Raw genomic sequence first — 25,248 nt, forward strand, 5'->3', positions numbered from 1 at the left:
CCCCAAATATCTTCATCTCCTTTGAGTTACAGAACAGTATTTTATTGCCTATAAGACAGCTCAACCTGGATCTCCAACATATTGTCTAAAACAGAATTCACCCCTTTCCTAAATGGTTCTTCTATTATGTTTTATATCTTTTTTTTTTAAGTATTTATTTATTTATGGCTGTGTTGGGTCTTCGTTTCAGTGTGAGGGCTTTCTCTAATTGTGGCAAGTGGAGGCCACTCTTCATCGCGGTGCGCGGGCCTCTCACTATCGCGGCCTCTCTCGTTGTGGAGCACAGACTCCAGACGCGCAGGCTCAATAACTGTGGCTCACGGGCCCAGCTGCTCCACGGCACGTGGTATCTTCCCAGACCAGGGCTTGAACCCGTGTTCCCTGCATTGGCAGGCAGACTCTCAACCACTGCGCCACCAGGGAAGCCCTATGTTTTATATCTTAATGCCCCTGTATCTTTAGTAATATTAGCTCAGAATCTTGGGCTTTTTTTTTTCCCTGTCTCTCCTCCCTCCATCTCTCCCTTCTTCTCTCCCTCCCTCTCTCCTTCCCTCTCTTCTTCCCTTCTCCTTCCTCTCACAATATTCATATATAATTAGTTTTTAGTTTCTGTTTAATCTGTCCCTTAAAGGTATCTCAAATCCATCTACTCCCTTCCATATTTTGGGGGCACCTGCAAATGAGTATAGAACATCGTATTTCACAGTTAATCATAATCATCATCATCAGAAAATAATTATTACCATTGAAAAAGGTATCGTTCCCATTTTATACATAGATAAACTGGGGTTCAAAATGGTTTAAGTAACTTGCCTTAGATCTTCCATCTTGTAAGTGGCAAAGCCAGAATTTGGATATAGGTCTGTTTGACTTCAAAGCCCTTCCTCTTAACAATATATAGTTCCTCTTACCAACATTGTAAAGTTCTTATAAAGGAACTTTGTTCGCAGGAAATTTGATGAATGAGGTGTCAACAGATGTAATGCATGATATGTTTAATTGAAACCATATTTTGGAAGAACTGAATGTCAACAGAGTTCGTTCAGTATTCAGCACATGAGTATCCATTTATTTAGAAACTGGCCTAAAGAGAGTCACCCTCTTTACAATTCTATTCCTGATTTCCTTCTCCATCCCAGTTGTTCTTGGCTCCCAAGAGAGGGCTTGAGACAAGGTAGAGATCTGAGGGGATGTGGGTTAAAAGTAGTAGGAGAATGTGCTTAAGATTAACTTTACTCATTTAAAATTGTACCTGTAGTTGAATCAAGAGAAAAGTTTCTTCTATGTGGTCACCTAATCTGAGGATCTATATTTAGTTCAGAGAGTTCATCAACATTAAGGATTTTTATAGACTTTCGTGAACTATCCTGATAATGTAACAACCATTTATAACATGATTTTCAAAAACATCTTCCATAAAACTGATGATAAAATATAATCAATTATAATTCATATCCTGTTTGCCTGTATAATTCTTTATCTCTTCACCACTGAAGGCAGCTTGATAGATGATAGTGGTTTGTCCAAAGTTGTAAGAAAATGAGTGTCAAAGAGCCTGAATGATCTCTAATTTGTATGAGTGGACCTTGAATACTTGAGAATTAGCTACACACAACTAAAATAAACAATCAGCAATTAAATCAACTAGACAAATACACATTTCTTTCACAAGTCAAAGTAATTTAGAGTTCATCACATTTAGAAAGCTAACATCCCTAATGAATATTAGTCATTTGACCCTTTGTATTGCTTTGAATATTAAGATCTTGGTAGTAATTAACCTTACTCCCTTTGCATTACAGCTTTATCATCTTAGTTACTAAGACAGAAGGCTTTCAGAAGAGTTTTTGGTTGTTTATAGAAAATATATTATAATTTTTTTCTTTTTCTCTTAAAATATTTTGTATAAATAGTAAAGGCTTGTTGCATATATTTTATAATGGATTTTTATTTCATTAACAGACCATGATATAATAGCAGTTCTAAATTGGGTTTTTGTCTTTTAAAATTCATTTGTAATTTTGTAAATGTGCCAGATATAAACAATGTCTTCATTTTCTGTATTCCATTATATCAAAATGAATCACATAGCTTCTGGTGTATTCTTAGATTTTTCTGTTTGTCTTAACAACGTGTAGACCATAGTATTAGGGGCATAAGTGTGCTTTGATGGTAGATTGTTGGTGTTTTGAATAAATGTTGGCTTTCTGGGTGTTGAGGCAAAAAGTACTGGAAGTGAGGAGATGGGCCGTTTTCCACCTTCAGGAAATGGAAAAGTGATGTGCTCCTTGGCTAGTTCCCTACTTTTCCGATAGAAATCTGTACATAGGAAGAAAAAGTACATTATACAGTGAAGAAAATAGAACCAGATCACTCATGCCCAATGTATCCTGTGCTTCTAGTAGGAAGGTTTTTAATTTACAGTAGAATAAGGTAAATTAACATTTTAGTTAAAGAAAAAAGTGAGGGAAATACGTTGTTACTTTTATTAACAGGCAGTTATGTGCCTATCCTGATAAACTTGACAGCAGTTAAACTCAAGGATCCACCGAAAGCAGTACTAGAAGTACCATGGCAAAAGGAGAAAATGAAACACAAGAGAATCTCTTCTCATATAAATTCAGAAACTGGCTGTTTGGATATAGACATATAAAAATACAGTGCCCTTCAGCTTAATGCTATGTACTTGGCAGTAGTTAGATACTGACTAGCAACAGATAGAAATAGTGTAACTATAGGAGTTATTTAATCTGTCATCTAAATTGACCTGAAATCACCTGAATGTGCTTTCCGATAAGGGTTGAGATTATCATTCACTTTAAAACTGATATATTCATAGCCAAAAGTCATATTTTATATTAAAGGAATCAATATCTTTAGTTACAGATTTGTAACATTCAAGATTAACTTTCATTTCATAGTACTAATCATGTTTGGTGGGTAATTAGTGAAGTATATTTCAATTATAATGTCTGATAACATTTACATAAGCACAGGTTTCTTTCAAAGATTATTTTTACTTTGGTCTACATTCAGATGTAGTTACCAGTGCCTGATCAAGGTATTCAGTTGTTTGATTTTGTTTGTGTTTCTTTTTTTATTTACCAGTTCTATCTCCCAAGGTCATTAATACCTTGTGAAAACAGAATAATATCCATTTTACCTAATATTGGTTAACTAAGAGATTTCTAGTTTAAAATGTGCCAATAGACATTTAATTTTGTAGAATAAACATGTTTACTTTTAGATAGTGTTATTAAATCTATAACATTGCTAGAGCGAGATGTAATAATTCTAAATGGATATGTTAGGCACTAATTATATATTTTATATATTTTGTTCTGCTAAATAGCTATATCTGTTATACCTAAAAGTGTTAAAGTTTGTGATAGAGTAGATTCAACTGACATTTTAACAATTAATTTTTAAGAGTTTCAGACTTACTTTACTTCTTTCCTGGTACATCTCGGCTGTTTCTGCCAAAAATAAAATAGTAATCGTAATAACTATAAACCTTAGCCTGCTGTCTTCAACTAGTATAGAAGTAGAAAAGGACTGTTTCAGAACACTGTCATTTATTAAGCCATTTAGAGGGCCTTTATCCATGGGAAAGATCATTACAAGTAGAGTATGGCAAAAATAATTATAAGATTTGTTTTTGTTTGCAAATATGTCAAACATTTTTATAATGACTACCATGGCTAAAAGTGACTGTTTTTGTTAAAAATACTTTGTCAAACTTTAGATAATTTATTGTAAAAGAAATTTAGTTTAAAATCTTTTTAGGTATAAGCAAATGATGTTCAAAAAAATTAATTTGACTGAAATTAACTAATTTCTCTGAGTAATGTCTTCATTTAAACACAAAGATAGGCTTCCTGATTTGTTCTTCAGACTATATATTTCAAAAGAGAAGGTGCCAATGAACACTTAAAAGCACTGTAATGATTCTTTTGGGAGACCCACATTACAGACGTTATAAAAATTCTGCCTAAAAATATGGAGTTGGAATTTACCTTTTCCTTAAACAGGAAAATAACAAAAGCCCATTATAGTAATTTTCAATTTTTTTCCTCAACTATTTACCCATTTAGAAATAGTTGTACAACTGGAGGCAAGCATTATTCATTATTGGTGTATTAGTGGGGGTTTTGTCTTTGGTTTTTTTGTTTTTTGGGTACAGAATAAAATGTAATTTAAATGTACTTTTTGTGATAATTAAGTTGTTGACATTTTTCATATCAGAGTGAGAAGCTTTTCCTCATGGTTTGAAATCATAAAGTAATGTAAGAGTGTGCTGATTTCTCACTGCTTTCTTAAAATCATGTTATCTCAATGTTAGAAAATCTTCTAGACTTTTAAAACTCTATCCAATCCTTGCATCTCTTAGATGGCATCTCACCAAAATGTTGTCCACTCAATCATGGAAAGGTCCTCTCATGCTCCTCAGAGCAACCTGTTCTTTCTTTGAACTCCCTGTTGGAAATTTTTCTTATATCTAGTTGGAAACAATCTCATACTTTCCACTCCTTCATTTTAGTTCTAGCACTAAAGGCTACATAAAACAAGTCTAGTCCTGGTTGCATCTGCCAACCATCATCAAATATTTGAAAGGTTATTACTTTTCTCCTCACTTTCCAAGATTCTGTCTTAAGGAAGACATTGTGGTGTAGTGGAAAGACCATGGTCTTTCGAATGAGTCAGGACTAGGTTCAAACCAAGGTTGGCTAATTAATAGTTTTGTTACCTTGGGCGATTTACTTACCTCTTTTACTCTAGTTCTTATCTGAAAAATGGGGTTAATACTTTCAATGAAGAATTGTTACAAGATAGTGTATATAGAACACCTGGCACATTCTTGACACTGAACAAATATTGGTTCTTGACAAATGTTGACTCTCTTCTTCCTCTCCCCTTTCCACCTTCCCTCATCCATATTTAAGAGAATGTATTTAAGAGCATAATTTTTTATTGAGGTAGAGAATCCATTAAAATAAAGAAACAATAGGATTCACTTAGTTACTCACTGACTAATGGGGAGGAGAGAATAGGTCAAAACTACACCTTTCCCTGTATCCATTAAGTTTGGTTGAATGAACAAGCTGGTGAAACGGGGTATCCATGTAGAAAAATTCATTTAATAAGAACACAACTAGATGGTATACATAAATAATCAGAAATTTTTGGAGTGTGCACGTTTCATTCTTTTTCTGTAAAAGATACAAATGGCAAGCAAACAAGGCAATAAAAGGAATGCACAAACTACCCAATTTCTTGTATATATCATATTTCTATATACAATTTAAATTCATATTCATACTTGTAGCCATGGGATTTAAATGTGCTTAACTCTGAGTTTCCCATGTAATATGTCCCTGAAGCACCAGTTCTACAATATGTTAGTAGTTAATAGGTTAAAAAGAGGGTTTCATGGTATAAGTTAGTGAAATGCTTAAATAAAAATTACATGTTTCTTTACTCTGGGACTTGAAATCATCTTTCATAAACTGATATGTGTTGTGAAGATATCAGAGATTTGAAACACCATTTTATCCTCTTTTGAGGACATGCTTTATTCTTATAATTTATTTTATCAATATAAATAATATAAAAGCACAGACTGAAGAAAATCACGCTACAGTTAGGGGAGGAAAAATCTTCCTTCTGCTCTCTTAGGTTCTGTGGCTGGGCTTGAGAATTAAACTGACAGAAGACAGATTAACAGAAGAAAAACATAGAAATTTTATTTAATATTTTTATGTACATATGGGAGTCTTCATAAGGAAAGTGAAGACCCAAAGAAGCAGGTAGAACTGAGAGCTTATATACTTTAATAAAGAAGCAATAAATTTGTGGGAAAGTGATGAGACAGAGGGACTTGGGCTAGGGGGGCAGTAAATTGTGGGAAAGTGACTAAGAAAATATATGGGGGAAACTAATGGAAGATAAGGGTTATTTTAGTAGGTTGGTTTGTATATCATTTTGGTGTTGACTCCCAGTCTCCAGTAATGAGAATGTTCTTCCCTTCCTGGTACAGAGAGGGTACCTTTTTTTCTCATAGGAAATTTTATGATCTGCTTTTTGGTAGAAAGGTGGAGGTCAGAGAGCTCTTCCTGCACCTCCTGTTTCTCAAGTGCCTTCAGTTCAAAATAATATGCCAGAATGGCATAGCTTGGGGTAGCATGTTCTGAACCCATTCAACAGCAATTCTTTAGAGCATGGGTTGGCAAACCATGGCTCCTGGGTCAAATCAGCCCACCACCTGTTTTTGTAAATAAAGTTTTATTGGAACATAGCCAAGCCCATTCATTTGCATATTGTCTACAGCTAATATTGTACTTTGAGGCAGAGTTGAGGAGGCAGAGTTGAATACTTAGAAGAGAGTTTCTGTGGCCTGCAAAGCCTAAAATATTGATATTTACTCTCTGGCCCTCTATAGAGAAATGAAAAAAGATTCTGCTCTAAAACCTTGAAATGCTTTCTCAGAATCATTCATATTTAGAAACATGACTAATTTATAAAACTACTGCATGTACCTTAATTTTATTTAAGAAGTAAGGATTTGTCTACTTTTCTGTATAAACATAAATGAAATGATCTTTTTCATGACCTACAAATGTAAGTACAAAGGAACCTATGGTAATATACATGACTACTTTTACAAGAATAACCATATTTACAAGCCCCTTAGCTCAAATGGCTTGTACATAGTAGGCATTGAGGAAATATTTGTTGAATTTATTATTGATAATAAATCTAGAAAAATATAAGACAAAATATATAGTACAAAGGGATTCTTCTAGCTTTAAAAGAGCATTTCTGAATTTTGAAAGCATCTGTCAACCTATTAGGAAAATATGTTTTACTTACATTTTTCATGTGTAGGGAATAGATATATACACATTAAAGGTGCAGAGAATGATGAGATAGTATCTTTAAATCTGTGTTAGTATGCACTTAAATATCCCTTCCTACATGAATTCCAAAAAAAGGGTAAATCCTAGTACTTTTTAACGTAACCATTTATATGTAGAAATATAAATTAGAGCATATGTGTGTGGAAGTATTTCTTGCTTTAAATGATCAAATTTGCAATGGTTACAAAGACATCTCTAACTGCAGACATGTGCCAGTGTAAAGTGGAGACTGATACATTTAAAGATGCATTCCATGTGTGCTGTATCTGCTACTTGACCATGAATAGCTAGGAGGGCAGTACTCAGGAGAGCCAGCATTTCTGGGCACGTGCCTTGTACCCATTTAGTCTCTGGTTGATATACCAACCTTTCTTCCCCAGTTCTACCCCTAAATCCTAACACCAACTGTCTCCAATATGTGCTCTATAGCTCATTAGTCTTGTGCTTATTTTAATTGCCCCATAATATCCGTGAGGTTAAAAGAGTTGCCTGGAGGAGGAGAAGTCTGGACCCATTCCCAGAGGAATTCTGCAGTTTAGTAGCATTTTTGTAATGGTTAAGAGCGCTGACTTTGAAATCAGACTAAACCATGTTTCAGTCCTAGCGAAACCACTTACTAAAGCTTCTAGCTTGTGACTAGTCAGGTTACTCAGTCAGTTTTCTCATGTTTGAAATAAGATAATAATAATTATGTCACAGTGCTATTGTAAGGATTAAATTAGATAATATATATGGAGGTCTTACAAAGGAGTAAGCACTTTGTACAGCACTCCATAAATGATAATCATGATTATGGGTAGTGGTGGTAGTTTTGTAACAATTGTTAATTTTCCTTATCCGTAAAACAGGGTAATAATATTATCTACCTTAAAGGCAATGCATTGACACATTTAAAATTCTTAAAATAATGCATGGCATATGATAAACATTTAAAAAGTGTTAACCGGGCCTCCCTGGTGGCGCAGTGGTTGAGAATCTGCCTGCTAATGCAGGGGACACGGGTTCGAGCCCTGGTCTGGGAAGATCCCACATGCCGTGGAGCAACTAGGCCCATGAGCCACAACTACTGAGCCTGCGCATCTGGAGCCTGTGCTCCGCAACAAGAGAGGCCGCGACAGTGAGAGGCCCGCGCACCACGATGAAGAGTGGCCCCCGCCTGCCACAACTAGAGAAAGCCCTAGCACAGAAACGAAGACCCAACATAGCAATCAATCAATCAATAAATTAAAAAATGTTTTTAAAAAAGGTGTTAACCATTATCATCTGCAGTTTCTGCTGGACTCTCTTGGGTTCTTCCCTCAGGCATTCTTATCAGTACAGATCTCTTGTTTTACAGGCTGACTGGGAATCCCATTCCTCTTTCTAGATTCTCCTTTCCAAATCAGTTAGAGATGTGGAAATTTTTGTAGACTCTACAGAAATATATGTCCTTTTAACTCTGGCTTAAAATTGGGTAATATGGTAATTTGTATCTTGCAAGGTATAACTTGTCAAATTTATTGCCATGAAGTTCTTTTTATATCCTCTTATTACCTTTCGAATGTCTGTGTAATCTATAGTGATATTCCCTCTTTCATTATTCTCTCTTTTTCTCTTTTAATCAGTTTTGTCAGAAGTTTATCAATTTTACTGAACTTTCAAAGAAGCAGTTTTGGGCTGTTGATATTTTTCTCTCTTTTTTTGTTTTGTCTTTTATTGAATTTCACTTTTTAATTTTCTTGTTTCTACTTACTTGGGTTTCATTTGCTCTTCTTTTTCAGATTTCTTCAGGTGGAATCTTAGATTACTGATTTTAGAAATTTCTTCTGATATAAGCACATAAAGCTGTACATATCTCTGTAAGCATGTTTTATGGACATCCCCCACATTTTGAAGTGTACGAATGAAGAATGTCGCCTGCCATTTCAGTAAACAGGCTGCCCACCATCAAGCCCTCAGCCCCTGCAGCCCCCCATGACAGTGCACCCTGAGGGGAACTCAGGACGCAGAAAAACAGGGTACTGGCGCTAGATAGTTAAGGTGCACATGAAAGGAAGAGTTTCAGTAAGCCCAGACTCTTGCATCTTTCCATACATAGAAAAGTGCTAAATTCATTAACTTGAGATGTCTGGTTTTTTTAATATAACTAGCAGTAAGTAATCTTTTGATGTTGGACCCCTGGGTTTGTTTCTTTTTCTTTATTTTTCAAAAACTGCTATATATCCTGATACATTCTGGCTCCTCCCCTGCCTCTTTGGAGCAGTCCCTCTGAGCTATCTGAGAGGCTGTATCCCGGGCTTAAGTCCTTAGTAAGTCTGCTGAATAAAACGTAATATTCAGTTTTTAGGCTTTGCATTCTTTTCAGTTGACAAGTGTATTTTCATTTAAATTTTTATTCAGTTCAAAATATTTTTTAATATCCCTTGTGATTTCTTCTTGGGTTATTCAGAAATGTATTGTTTAATTTCCAGGTACTTGAGGATTTTTCCAATTTATCTTTTCTGTTACTGATTTCTAGTTGAATTCCACTGTGTAGAGTACTCTGTGTGATTTCAACCCTTTTAAATTTATTGAGACATGTGTTATAGACCAGAAATTGGTCTATCATGGTGAATGTTCCATGTGTGCTTATAGAACATGTGTATTCTATTGTCACTGGGTGGAGTGAAATAAATATATCAATTACATCAAATTTGTTGATAATGTTCAAATTTTCTATATTCTTACTGATTTTTTTTACTTATTAATTCCGAGATTGTGCTGAAATATACAATTATAATTTTTCCTTTCAGTTCTTTCAGTTTTTGATATGTGTATTTGAAGCTTTAAGTACATACACATTTAGAATTGGTATGTCTTTTTGATGAATCAATCACTTTATTTGTATGAGAAGTTCCTTTTTATCCCTATAATATTCAATGTTCTAAAGTCTACTTTGTTCTGACATTAATATGGCCTGCCCAGGTTTCTTTTTCCATGGTATTTCCTTTTCCATTTGGATACTTTTAACTTATCTGTTTTGAATTTAAAGTAGTTTCTTATAGGTAGAATATCATTGAGTTTTATGTTTTTATTCAACTTGACAATCTTTGCCTTTTAATTGGAATGTTAAGATCCTTTCACTTAATGTAATTATCAGTATTTAAATTGGATTTAAATCTGGTTGGATTTAGATCTACTATTATTGCTGTTTGTTTTATACTTGCTCCATTTGTTTTCAATTCCTTTTCTTTTTCTGTGTTCTATTATTTTGTATGATCCCATTTTAACTCCACTTTTGGTTTATTAAGTGAATCCACTTTGTTGTTGTTACTCTAGGATTTATAATATGCATCTTTAATTTAATACAGTCTACTTGAAATAATATTATATTTTTCTATGTATAAGAACTTTATAATGATATATTCTCAAGTCCTCCCTTGCATCCTTTGTACTGTAGTTGTTATACATTTTGTTCCTACATATTTATGAACCCCACAATACATTATTATCATTTTTGCTTTAAGCAGTCAATTATCTTTTAAGGAAATTTTAAAATGAGGAAAATATTTTTATATTTGTTTACCAATTTACCATTTCGATCTCTCCTCTTTCATTTGTGGAAGTCTGTATTTCCGTCTGGTATAATTTTCATTCTGCCTGAAGAACTTCTCTTAACATTTCTTGTATTATAGGTCTGCTATAGGTATACCTTGTAGTATAGGTATTTGGTATAATACCTTGTAGTATAGGTCTGCTGCAGTGTACGTCTGTTGAATTCTCAAAGCTTTTGTTTTACTGAAAGTTTATTTCATGTTCATCCTTTAAAGATTTTTTCACTTGGCAGATTTCCCCTAGAATTCTAGGTTAACAGTTGTTTTCTTTCTGTACTTTAAAGATGTCTTTCCATTGTCTTCTGGTCTCCATGGTTGCTGACAGCACATCTTCAATCGTTCTTACCTTTGTTGCTCTGTAGCACGGGTCAATACACTTTTTCTTAAAGGACCAGATAGTAAATAGTTTAGGTTTGTGGGTCATCTGGTCTTCTTTACAACTACAGAACTTTGGTGTAGTGTGAAAGCAGCAATAGACAATATGTAAATGAATGAGTGTGGCTGTGTTCTCATAAAACTTTATTTGTAAAATCATGTGACTGGCTCATCTGCTGTAGTTTGTTGAACTCTGCTCTGTAAGAACAAATCTCTTTTTATCTGACCTCTTTTAAGGTGTTCTATCACTGTTTTTCAGCGTTTTGATTATGATATTCCTTTGTGTGGCTTTCTCTATGTTTCTTATGTTGGTGTTGAGCTTTGTGGATTTGGTGGTTTATAGTTTTTATGAAATCTGGAAAAAATTTCACTCATTGTTAGTTTTACATATTTTTGTCCCTCCCTACTTAGGACTCCAATTGCATGAATGTGATCTTGCTTAATATTATGCCCACAATAGGTATATCTTAGGCTCTGTTTATTCTTTTCTCTTTCTGTCCTTCATTTTGAGTACTTCTATTGCTATCTTAATAGTTCTCTGTTAATTCTTCTGTAGTGTCTAATCTGTTAATTTCATCCAGTGTATCTTTCATTTATATATATTTTTCATCTCTAGAAATCCTATAATGGGTCTTATTTAAATATTGTATTTCTCTCCTCATATGTTCATGTTTTCCTTTACATCCAATTTATAATAGCTGTCCTAAGATCCCTGTCTACTAAATCCATCACCTTTTTCATTTATGTGTCTATTTCAATTGATTAATCTTTCTCCTGGCTTTGGCTGATATTTTCCTCCTTCCCATGTCTTTTTTAAAAATTGGATGCTAGCTATTTTAATTTTTTGTTGTTGTTGGCTGTTGCATTTTGGATTTTTGTTTTATTCATGTAGCGAGTGTTGGATTTTGTTCTAGGATCAGTTTGATTCCTCTAAGGATTGCCTTTAAGTTGTTTTAGGCAGGTCCAGAGTAGTCTTTTTTGGGTAGTTGGAGATAGCCCCACTGTCTCTGATTTATTCTGATTTAGCCCCACTATAAGCTGGGACAGGGTGCTCTGCATATTATGAGTATTGGGAATTGTTTGGCCTGTTGCTTTTGGTGTTTTGTTTTGTTTTTCTGTACAATCTTCTTGTTATGCATGCACAGATTTAGAACTCCGCCAAAGATTTAAGGAAATCCCTCTGCAGTTCTCTGGAGCTCTCTGTGGAGCCCACTCTTCTCCAATAGTCTACCCTGAAAATTCTAGCCAACAAAACCTCCCTGAATTCTAATCTGTGTCTCTTCAGCTCTTCAATACTGCCTGGCTCCGTTGGGGGTACTTTCCTTGTGCTGCAGCTTAGAAATGGCCTCCAGGCAATAAGCTTGGGCAATTGAAGGACCCATCTTATTTGTTTCCATTCTTTCAAGGATCAGAAAACTGCAAATTGTCCAGGATCTGAAAACCATTGTTTCTTACCTTTTGAATGATTATCTAGTTGTTCAGAATGGCAGATAATTCCTATAGCATTTAATCCTACATAGGCAGAAGCAAAACTCTGATTACCTCTTAACAGACACAGATAGATACTATTGATAAATGAACCTTTATTATGTATTTGTGGGAACAGTGGGTTAATTCTCTTAGTTAAGAACTAAAAACTAGATTCATTTATTTCAAACTTCAAATTGTTTTACACATTTTTTTTTAAAATTTATTTATTTTTGGCTGTGTTGGGTCTTCGTTTCTGTGCGAGGGCTTTCTGTAGGTGCGGTGAGCGGGGGCCACTCTTCATCGCGGTGCACGGGCCTCTTATTATCGTGGCCTCTCTTGTTGCGGAGCACAGGCTCCAGACGCGCAGGCTCAGTAATTCTGGCTCACGGGCCTAGTTGCTCCGCGGCATGTGGGATCTTCCCAGACCAGGGCTCAAACCCGTGTCCCCTGCATTAGCAGGCAGAGTGTCAACCACTGTGCCACCAGGGAAGCCCTGTTTTACACATTTTTAAATGAATATTTTTTTAACTTCTCACTAGGGAGTCTTGAAAGAGACTGTGTTGTTGTTTTTTGATTAATGCCATTCTTATTTTTTTCCTTAAGTCATGAAACCAAGATGTAAATTGGTACTTAATATTTATGTTTGAATATTTTACATTTCTTATTTTCAAGAAGAAAATCATATATAACTAAGACAAATTGATTATTGTATTCAAAGCTTATGAGACCTTGATAAGGTTCAGAAATGGATAAGGTATCACAAACAGATCAAAATGTAGCAGAATCACACCTGTAAATTAACTATAGTGTAAGATATAAACCAAATATCATCAGTGCCCTGAGAAGAAGAAAGTAATTCTTACCGAAGTATGAGAACAGGCTTCTCCTGGAGGTGATATTTGACCAAGGTCTTAGAGAATAAATAGGTATGAAAGAGTAGGAGGAATTAGTCTAGAATATTTCATTCTCTTTTATTTTTTTTAAACATATAAAGTTAATATCCTAATAAGGTTTTCCACTCAAGAAACAGTTATCAGATGTAATAAATAGTTTCATTTCAAGATTTGTTTGTTAATTAGTTTTCTATAGGTGTGTAACAAACAAATTTAGAAATTTAAAAGCATTTATTATCTCACAGTTTCCATGGCTCAGGAGTCCAGGCACAGTTTAGCTTAATCCTGTGCTCAGGGTCTAACAAGGCTTCAATCAAGGTGTTAACCAGGACTGCAGTCTCATCTGAGGCTCAGAATTTTCTTCCAAGTGTACTGATCATTGTCAGAATTCAGCTTTTCATGTCGTAGAACTGACTGTGAGGCAGGTCCTCAGCTCCTAGAGATTGCCTGCCATTCCCTGTCTGTGGTCCATTCTACAGCATGGCTGTGTGATTCTTAAAGACCAACAGGAGAGCATCTCAGCTACTTCTAATATATCTGTCTCTCTCTCTCTCTTTTTTTTTTTTTATTTATTTATTTTTGGCTGCGTTGGGTCTTCGTTGCTGCATGTGGGCTTTCTCTAGTTGCGGCGAGCGGGGGCTGCTCTTCGTTGCGGTGCACGGGCTTCCCATTGCGGTGGCTTCTCTTGTTGCGGACCACGGACTGTAGGCGCCCGGGCTTCAGTAGTTGTGCCACGTGTGCTTAGTATTTGTGGCTCGCGGGCTCCAGAGCGCAGGCTCAGCAGTTGTGGCGCATGGGCTTAGTTGCTCTGCGGTACGTGGGACCTTCCCAGACCAGGGCCTGAACCCGTGTCCTCTGCATTGGCAGGTGGATTCTTAACCACTGCGTCACCAAGGAAGTCCCCATCTGCCTCTCTTGACTTATGTCTCTGATATCTAGACCCTCTTTTAAAGGGCTCACCTGATTGGGTCAGCCCCTTCCCCCAGGATAATCTCCTTTTTGATTAACTGAAAGTCACTGATTTAGTGACCTTAATAACACCTGCATAATCCCTTTGTCTTTGCTATATAATGTAACCTAGACAAAGGAGTCATAGTCACCATATTCATCATATTCACAAGTCCTGTCCACGCTCAAAGGGAAGGAATTATACAGGATATGTACACCAGGGAGAGGGAATCTTGGGGGCTGTTTTAGAATTCTGCTGACCACAGTTTGATTTATACTATTAGTATACTTTGAAGAGTACAAGTTATATTTTATAGAGAGGATGTGGATAGACTGGAAATACTAATCAACTACAACTGATTAAACAGTTGAAAACAAATAACTAAATTATTTTCTAAAGTAATTGTCACCTCAGTAGATTGGTTTTTTTTGTTCTTTCCTTAAATAATTTAACTGATCTGATACGCTCATTATATTTTAAGAAAAGAATCTCATTGAAACCTTGTAAAATTTCCATTTGCTTCCCGATAAACATGTACAATTTTTAAAATCCTCAGTTTTTTCTTTTTACATAATTTTAATACTTAGATCTATTCTCTGTTAATTATTTTGAAGTTCTATGGTAATGTTCTCCTAGCAACATGAAAGGGGAGACTGAACACTGTTCACAATTGGCAATGTAGTGTTGCTAAGCTACCTGTCTTTTTCATTTGAAATATTAGGCATTTCAATAATAGGTAGCCCTTAAGCTTTTAAGTGTTTGCTCATGACACATTACAGTGTTTTATGTATACTTTTCACCTCTGTATTATAGCTATTATTGTGAAAGTTTAAGAAAAAAAGAAGAGTGTATTTAATAGCAGTCAGTAGAGTACCTTAACTACATAAAATTAGTCATTTTATGAGAAGCTATAATATGGACACAAATGAAATTATAAGCTATACTTTCATATGAACTTACCTCAAATGCAGCTGTACTACAAAATGCAGTAATTATACCAATATTTCATTTGATTTTAAGTAAAATCGTTGTAGAATGCCTAAAATATTACCTATAGTTGTTTTAAAACTGGCAGTATTGTTATTCTCTGGGAATATCATTAAATACATACTGAAAAAACATTTTATTATATTATGTTGCTGTCATGCTATTCACATTACTTCTTCTTAAAGTAGAATATCAAGTACTAAACGATATCATTGCAGAACATATCCTAATTTGTAAAAGATGAATATATGAAGATTCTTCTAGGTGGACTCTTTTAATAAAAGTTTTTCCTCTATATTCCCCTTACCCCATAAAAATTATTAAAGAAATACATGTCCATTGTAGAAAATATCTTCAAAAGTATAGATAAGTATAGAGAAGAGTTTGAAACTACCTCTAATCCTCCTTCCCCCAGAGAAACACTATTCAGACTTTAGCATATTTCCTTTCTTTGAATATTGCTATAGAAATAAAGATAATATTTCATACTCAGTTTGCATCTTTTATTATTATTACAGTATAAGCATCTTTCCAAATCATTAAAATTAAAACATTTTTGATGATTAATTATGTGGATGTACAGTATTTCTCATTATCTATATAGTTTCCTGTTTCTATTATGTAAATAACAGTGATAAGAAAATCTTTGTGCAAAACCTTTGTCAGCATTTCTGAATTCCTTACTATAGATCCTAGCTAGGACTGTAACAGATTCTAGGAATGAAAAAATACAAACATTTTTTCTGAACATGTAAATAGACTACTTCTGAACATGTAAATAGATTACTTTCCCTGAAAAGTTGACCATCCTTATTAACATGTACTAGTTTAGTTTTAAAAAGAGGAAGAAATAGTTAATATATTACTTTTAACTTGTTTTTATGATCAAAAAATTGTATTTTTTCAAGTGTTTATTAGCCATCTGTAATTATTATTTCGTGAGAATTTTCATTTCCCTGTAACACTTGTTGATATATCCATGTGTCTTTTCTTACTGATTTTTGGGAGATCTTCAAGTACTGAATTTATTCCCCTGTCATATTTTCCCATGTATTTGCCTTTTAATTTGATTTATACACTTTGTAAAATACAGATCTTTCAAAAAGTTCTTTTAAACATCTCTCCACCTTTTCTTTTTATTTCCATTTATTGCTTTTAGACTTATAAATCCCTTTACTGTGTAGATTCTCCTACATTTGATCTCCTTTTACCATATTCACCTGTGGGTGGTTGCTGGGTAAACTCCCAGAGGCATCTCATTGTCTCAAATCCCAGCATGCAACTGGACATTCACAGAGTGAACCTCCCGGCCCTGATGCTTGCTATTCCCAAACTGCATCGTTTCTTTCATCACGGTTCCCTAAGCGCCAGGGGATTTGGCAGTGAACAGAGCAGATGCAGATCTCCTTCTGTCACCTTCCCCCTGCTAGCTAGACTAGAGCATCACTCTTTTCCCACTGCCTGGCTTTTCTCATAACCGTGACTTTGCTCCATGTGCCACTGTTTGGGTGTTGTCTCCTCCTCTCCATCAACTCAGATATGACACCTTGTTCAAGGGCCAGCTCATCCAAGAAGTCCTTCCTGAGTAGCCACCCACCTGACAGTCCCTTAGCTTGCAGGCCCTTTGATTCATGTGTTCTGCTCTCCACAATGAGCTCCTTTGTAACTGCTCTCCACTGGTACCATTAAAGTAGCTACCATTGTGATGGATCCCTGGGTGCCAGTTTACAAAAGTAAATAAAAAATTTTTTTTACATCTAATTCTTAACCATGTGAAGTGTATTTTGATTTATAGTGTTGGGTTAAAAACAAAACTGATTTTTTTTTTAATGTTAATCCATTGTTAGAGCACCAGTAAGAATATTTCCTTGCCCATTGATTTGTGATAGTTCTTTTATAATATACCAAATTCTTGGATACTGGGCTGATTGCCTACTCTCTGTTCTGTTTCAGTGATCTTTTCTATTTTGCATCAGAGCAGCATTATAGATTAGCTTTATCGTATCCTTTTTGATATTCGGGACTGTTTACCCCTCTATAGAGTAATACAGATTTTTACCATACATCTCGTGCTGTGGGTATTCCTGGATATTTTATGTTTTTTACTGCTATTGTGAGTGAAATTTTTTTCTATTCTGTTTTCTGATTCATTTTTACTGGCACATTGGAAGGGTATTTTTTTTTATATTTATCTTAAATCTGAACTCTTTGTTCTCAATAATTCTGAGTTGATTTGTAGAGTTTGTATCTAATTATAAAATCTGCAAATATGAAAATTTACTTCTTCCATGAAGTTATATCTGGATTGGCTGGAAATTACAGAGTGATATTAACTAATAATATTAATAGTGGGTATTTTTGTCACAAAAAACAAAACAGTGGTCAACTTTCTATTGAAAATAAAATTATAGTTAAAAACAAATCATCTTTAGTTATCCTAGATTAGATTAATTGCTTTGCAAATTTACCATGTGTAAGATACATCAAGATTCTGGGAGATATTCATTTCTCTAGCAGAGGGTTGGGTAGGGGGGCAACATCTGATTATACTAATTGCTAGCTAACTTCAAAAGGAAAGGAACTAGACTTGAGATAGAGATTTCAGGGACTTCCCTGGTGGCGCAGTGGTTAGGAATCTGCCTGCCAATGCAGGGGACGTGGGTTCGAGCCCTGGTCTAGGAAGATCCCACATGCCGTGGAGCAACTAAGCCCGTGCGCCACAACTACTGAGCCTGCGCTCTAGAGCCCGTGACGCACAACTACTGAGCCCACGCTCCACAGCTACTGAAGCCTGTGCGCCTAGAGCCCGTGCTCCGCAACAAGAGAAGCCACCGCAATGAGAAGCCTGCGTACCTCAAGGAAGAGTAGCCCCTGCTCGCCGCTACTAGAGAAAGCGTGCACACAGCAATGAAGACCCAACGCAGCCAAAAATAAATTTAAAATAAATAAAAAAATAAATAAAACAGGGTAAAAGGAAAAAGAGATTGTAGTTTGGAGGGGGAAGGCTAGAGAGAAGCGAGGTGAGTTAGCCTCTAGATTCCCCCACTTTATCTCCTCGGGAGCAATTCCTAGCATGGTGGCAAGTGGAGTCAGCCTCTTTCCAAGAAGACTACAAGAGAGAGCTAGAAGTGAGCATAACTGCAGCTCCCTTAAAGTGAGGGATGGGTAGCAAAGAACATTCACAAAATTTACCTCTAGAAGACACTATAGCATGACTTCTTCAGAGTCTGGCTATACATACTGTTCAGGTGTGACAGGTGTTTGTTGAAGTCATTACTTTGTGAAATTTAGCCCAGATGAGTGAATGGGGCTGGATTTCTTATTCTAGGAGGACCCAAGGGGGTTATCTTGACAGACCTCCCTCACTTCAACCAAGTTCATGGTCAACAAGGAGTTGATTAGCTGCCCTTCATACTGTTTTTATATATACTATTGTTGCAGAAACCTGAAGCTACAAGTATGTAAATGGAAAGTTTATTTTCTTATGATAATAAAGGATCAGGGTTTTTCCTTCTATATTGATTGTCACCTCAGTGGATGTATTCCATAGCTTTTGATGGATAACAAACCACTCCACAACTTAGTGGCTTAGAGCATCAACAATTTATTTGGCTCATAATTCTGAAGGTTGGCAATTTAGGCTGAGTTTAGCTGGGCAATTCTATTCTTAGCTGGGCTCCCTCATGAGTCTGTGGTCAACCTTGGGTTGGTTAGGCAATTCTACTTCTGGAAGTTGGCTAGTTGCTGACTGGAAGACTTGAGTTCTTCTCCGTATGGTGTCTGTACCTCCAGAATCCTTGCCTAGGTTTTTTCTCATGGTGGTAGCAGAGGTCTAAGAGAGAGCAGAAGCAGGCAAAGAAAGCCTCTTGAGGCTAGAGTTGGAATTAGGACACTGTTGCTTTTGTTCCGTTCTGTTGGCCAAAAGAAGTCACAAGGCCAGCTGATTCACAGAGGAAGGACATAGAGTCTACCTCTTGATGAGAGCTGCCATAAAGCAACATATTCCAAAGGGTATGGACACAGGGAAGTATGGGGAATTGGGACCATTTTTTTTGCCATCAGTCTACCACAGTTTGGTGAATGAAGGACTCAGAGATGTGCTTCGGACACTATCTTTGTCGTCAATATAGATTTTAATTTTGCTGTTACAAATTGTATCAGTGCCCTTTTTATCTCAACCTATTGTCCTTGTATCTTGTATTATTTTTCTCTTTATACTATTCATTTGGTTTTGGCTTCTTGTGCATTTTTATTCAAGTCCATGTCAAATAAAATTTTTCTAAAATTATCTTTTGGTTCTTTATCAAATCTATTCAGAGATATGTTCTCTGTGTCTTCAGGATATTTCTTCTTCATGTGTGGGAGTATTTTTAATCATGGACCTCACCGTGTTTTCTTCCCTTTTTCTTAGAATTCTGTTAGTATTTGCCAACAGAGCATGTGGACGTTTCTCACTGTCTACTTAGATTTGAATGCCTTTTCAGATCCTCATCTGAAGAATAGTTGTTAGACATTCCCCAGTGACTGGCAGCCAGTCATCAACTGTGGTTTTGCTAAACTAAACTAGGATCATCTGCTACCATGCTATGTATGCCTGGTTTTGGGACAGTTTAAAAAGGTGAAGTTTGTGGAAAAACCATATTTCTTAACATATATTATTAAAAGAATTTTTCCTGTATTCTCCCTTCTTTGCAGAGATTTTCATTTGGATATTGAGCCTTCTTAGATGCAGTAAACCATTCTTAGATGCAGTAAATCCTACCTTCTGACATGCTCTTTAGTAGGAATTGTATTTAAATGGATGTAGAAAGAAGTGTGCCACTGGTCAGTTGGGAATGAGTTGCACTACTCTGGCTGCCTCATAAAGCCATCCTCTACTACGGCAACACTGTTTCTCTTAAACAGCAGGCAGAAAAAGGGAGAGAGCTAAAGTCCCTTTCTCAGCTGACAGAATTACTGTGTTTCACAGAGCAAAGCAATCCTTTGTACCCTGTGTACTATTCAGAAAACTGGGCCACCATTCATTTGTTTCTAGACCTGGTTTCTGGACTTACAGATAGTGAAGTTGAGGTTTCTTATCAGAGGTTAAATTAATTTTGGTAGAGTGAACTCTTGTCTCTTTCTGTGCCTTTCCTGAGAAGATGGCAGCAGCTGCACTGGCAGGGTTCTACATGGATACCATGCTAAGCTAAGAGTCCGAACTGTATTTAATTAATAATTCATTTTCCATTTTTTGTTAATCAGATATATGTAATGAATATCCAATAAATATAGCAACCGCAAATAATAGTTTTTTAAAGGGTGAGATTTGCTACTTTTGTTCGCTTGTACAGTGTTGTGATATGAATAAATACATCACTCCATAATAATTTTGGAGTAATAACATATATTTCCTAGTCCTCCAGTATTGCTTTCAAAGTTTGCTGTTGGGGAGCCACAGCTCTAGCACTTTGCTTTTCTCTCTTGTCCTCTCCTGGGCATCAGTGGTCTAAATGTGGGACATGTTTGGCTGAAGGATCAGGAAGCAATGCCTCCAGAATTCTCTGAAACAGTTTTTGGAATAACAGATCGAAATAGCTATCTTTGAAGAAATGATAGTTACTTCTAAAGAAGCTATAGTTGTCTTATCTCTGGCAACTATTTCTGGCTGCTAAGTTTAAGATGTAATGGTATGAACTACCAATGTTTGACTAGTAGAAAATAAACAGGACAAAAACTGAGCAATAGTTAATCATGTTTAGTTCACTCACTTGTTTTTTCATGTCACATGCTTGTGATACTTACATTACCTATCTTTAATATAACTATGTTTTATATTAATTATTATAGATTTTCCACTGGAATTAAGATTTTTCACAATGTTGTACAACGTTCCAAGAGCTTATAAACCATCTGAAATGGTTTGAGAACCGCTGAGCTTATCATCTTGTAAGATACTAGAGGGAAAGTACTTTTGTCATCATCGTCATCACACATGATCAGAAGCCATTGTAGACTTGAGTAGAAAGTAACATGAGGAAACATTGGGTTTAATCCTTGGGGTGTGTGGGGAGTTTTCTGGAATGAGTGGTGGAGGGTGAGAGTAGACGTGGCAGTGAGAGTGGAATGCAACCACTGTAAACACATTGTCAGTTCAGTTCATATTAAGCATTTGATTAAAAACTCCTAAAACTCTGGCATTATTGATCCAGATGAAAATATTAAGGTGGATTTCTCTTCTGTTAGTTTGATAAGTTAATTTTGAATTGATGAAAGTTATACAAATTAAAATTCTAAAAATCATATTTTTTTTAAAACATTGTTCCTCATAACTGGCAAACACAAATGAAAGTCATCTAAAAAGTACTTTGAGTTTCATATTATTACTTTTCTAGGTAGGAACGTGTAATTATAGGATACGTTTTCAAAACTACATCATTGCAGTAACTATGCATTTATTCATTCCCAGGAGGTATATGTTACTATGCCCTAATTTTACAGATTCAGAAATTCAGAGTGGAGTAGTGGCTTGGCAGGCTTTAAGCATTAAAACTAAACTTTGAATCCAAGGCAGTTGATTCTAAATCCCATGCTCTTTGAACCACACCACAACAAGCCTTGGTTTGTAAATTATTTATTTAATTTCTTAAATAACAAAAGTAATATGTGCTCAAGGCAAACAATACCTAAATGCATACATTATATATGGCATATATATATTATACAGATATATATTTGTATTTTGGAAAGATGTGTCTAGCAGCGATATGGTTGACAGATGGAAAAGAGGGAACCTTGGAGGAAGAGAAACTAGTTAGGAAACTATTTCAGTAATCCAGACAAGAAATGATAACAGCCTCCCTCCCTCCTTCCTTCCTTTCCATGTGATGATTTGAGAATTGAGTGAAGAGCATTAGGTGTCCTGGTTATGTAGGGGGAAAACCAAAGTATAAGATTTGGAAACCTCTAAGAGATTTATGAGCCTTTCTGGGATCTAGCTTACATGGTGACTAAAGCAAATTTCAGATTACAGTTTCTTGTCACTTTAGTCTATTCTAAAATAGGATTCTTATAACTATCCTTACAATCTTGGCTAGTAATTCAGGAAGTAGAACTCATAAAGAGATCGTAGTCGCGGACCTTCAGTTTCAGGGTCATAATGTAGCTGTTGAAATGACAACTAAATGGAGAAGACTGGTCTGCCTTTCTTTGCTGGGCAAAGAAACACACAAGACACTTGGCTGGATGTTGAAGGGTAAGGAATGGAGAAGGGCATGTAAAATGGACTCAGCCAGACCTTGTCCCTGGAAGTTTGCAGGGAGATAAATGATAAAGGTAACTATAATAGTAGATAGGAGTAAAAGTAGAAGGGGCTACAGATTCAAAGAAAAGAATTTATCATCCAGGAAAATCTGGAGGAGTTGGCATTTGAGTTAGTGAGCTTTGAATAGGAAGAATAGAATAAGGAGCATTCTACCTCAAGGGAGTAATAGGACCAAACTCACTGGCCCCTCCAAATATTTGTTGAATATCTGAATAAATGGAATCAGGTAGCATTGTTTTTCCACCAATTTACTCGGTATAATATAGTGTCTCCTATATGCCAGGCACTGTGGCAGGTAGGTGCTAGGACTATAACAAGATGACCCTTATAGAGGGTCATCCTCTAATAGGAGAGAAAGTAAAACGAACTAATGACTATATAAATTCAAAGTGAAAAAGGACTGTTAGGCTACTGAATAACTTGGGTGAAAAGAGATGTTGGATAGGGTAGTCAAGGAAGGCCCCTTTGAGGGAAAAAAATGTCATTTGAAACTGATCTTTGTAAGAACCACTTTGAGATATTTACCCTGTTTGAAGTCTTTACCATTGTTGCTATCCAAATACAGTCCTCCAGGACTGGTTCCAGGACCCCTGAAGATACCAAAGTCCGTGGATGCTCAAGTGCCTTATATAAAATGGTGTAGTGTCTGCATATAACCTAAGACGTCCTCCCTAGACACTTTAAATCATCTCTAGATTACTTATAATACCTAATACAATGTAAGCGCTATGTAAATAGTTGTAAATATAATGTAAATCCTATGTAAATAGTTTCTGGTGTGTGTCAAATTTAAAATTGCTTTTTGGAACTGTCTGGAATTTTTTTTCCCAATATTTTCATTCCACATTTGGTTGAATCTGTGTGTGGAACCTGCAGATAGGGAAGGCTGACAGTACATTTAATTTGTCTAAATTACTCCCCCTGAGAGTACAACCTGTGAATTTCCTATTTTCCATCAGTATTTATTTTATCTATTGTTGACTTATTTACGTGTTGTTAAATTTATAATGTCATCCTTGTTTTGCAGAAACCAAAGCTGAAAGATTGGCATCCTCCTGGGGGTTTTATTCTGGGATTGTGGGCACTCATTATCATGGTTTTCTTCAAAACTTATGGAATCAAGCATATGAAGTTCATTTTCTAGATGCGATGATGTATGAAGAACACTACATGGAAGACTACAACCTTGGATAAAAGTTCATGTCAATATATTTTTAAAAATACATTGCTCTTGTGTGATTTGGCAGAAAGTATAAGGAAGCTAAATTTGAGAGAACGATTGGTTTTATAACTCAAAAATAATTGTTAATGCAAGTGCTAAATGACACTAAATATATTTCAGTTTTTCATTTTGTATTATTAAAATATTGGGACAAAGAGATCGGAATATACTCACTGACTCTTTTTGAAAATAAGAATTTCCCCTTGTTTTATCCCCTTTTCATTTGGAAAAGAAAAAAATGTGAAGACATTAAATTCTCACTAGCAGGGGTAACTTTTGTTAGTATTTTTGTATATGTTCTCCCAGTCTTTTTCATACTTTTTTTCTAAAATAGAGAGCATATAGAACATACCATTTTATAACCTTACTTGTCATTTTGCAGTATGTTGTCAACCCTTTCCCTCTCCTTGGATATTCTTCAAGAACACGTGAACGGCTGCACACTACCCATTTTATGAATGTGCAGTAATTTATTTAATATTCTTCTATAATTAGACCACTTACTTTGTTCCCCAAATTTTCTTTTGGTTCATTCTTTAATGTGTTAATATTTTGTCAGCTATTCTTGGAATTCTGCAGCTAAAATGATAAGTAAATATGAATAATCAGTTTCTTAATCTGTGGTACTGACAGTCTCCAGGACCTTATTTACTGTCAGTTTATCTGGAAAATTTAAGCTCTTGGGGAATTTCACATACTGATTGCTCAAGAGAAACAAACCTAATCATTTTTAATTTCTAAGCATTCTGTGATCCTCTAGAATTGATCACCTCCTCTTCTGTTTCCATGCTGAAAGAGATGTTGTTTCATTCTGTTTAAGGTAAACCTTGCCCACTGGCTGGATCTACACTTTTTCTGGGACAATCCCGTAAAATGGATGGACTGTAGGAAAAATTCATGCTTGTGGCCCTGTCTTCATGTCTGACTGATGTATCACATAAGGCAGTAAGCTCTTTTCTGGTCTCTGACAAGATGCAAGAGCTTATATCCCCATCACTGATTTTTTTCATCTTGCCAGCCATCTTCATATCTATCTCGTAACTGGAAATGGTATTGAGATTGTGCTTTGCTATCAGCCCCAGATATTGTTTTTTCACATGTAAGCGGTAAAAAAAAGTGAAAGTTGAGTATTCATGTCCCATGGGATACTTTTTTGTATTTTATCTGTTTTATCCAGGAACTTCGTGTTAATCTTTATTCACTATGAAGATATGTTTTATAATTGTAGGAAACATTCAGAAGACAACCCTTCCTCTACAATAAAACCTCTTAAAATTAATAGTCCTTAGACTCTGTTTTCCTTTTAGCACTTAAAATATTACCCTTTAATTATATGCAAAATGGTCATGCTTTTCACAGGCAAAGGATTAACTGTGTTATCTCTCAGATTAGAACAAATGACATTGAGGCTTTTTGCCAGCTCTGAATCTTCATTTTAATTGATCTTTTTATTGCTGCACTAGATAAATGAAAAAGGACAATTTTTATCTGATTATATGGAGAAGCATCTTTTTGTACATAGAAAGGGGGAAAAACAAACTTAAATTCGAATAGCTGGAT

At 35.5% G+C, this 25,248-nt stretch overlaps 1 protein-coding gene across 3 annotated transcripts in view; it reads left to right on the forward strand.

Annotated features, from left to right (window-relative positions):
• PIGK (phosphatidylinositol glycan anchor biosynthesis class K) overlaps positions 1-24,967 on the forward strand; it is a 135,705-nt gene extending 110,738 nt beyond the window's left edge. For 2 of the 3 annotated variants that reach the window (XM_082355730.1, XM_082355731.1), the window contains one exon: positions 23,494-24,967. In XM_082355730.1, the coding sequence (XP_082211856.1) occupies positions 23,494-23,610 (117 nt within the window). In that variant the 3' untranslated portion in view covers positions 23,611-24,967. Of the gene's footprint in view, positions 1-8,677; positions 12,545-23,493 lie in introns of those variants that run through there. The other variant, XM_082355732.1, reaches the window with a different exon arrangement.
• The last annotated feature ends 281 nt before the right edge of the window (positions 24,968-25,248 follow it).

This window comes from Balaenoptera borealis, assembly GCF_965194805.1.
Source record: "Balaenoptera borealis genome assembly, chromosome: 1".
NCBI classification, from domain to species: domain Eukaryota; kingdom Metazoa; phylum Chordata; class Mammalia; order Artiodactyla; family Balaenopteridae; genus Balaenoptera; species Balaenoptera borealis.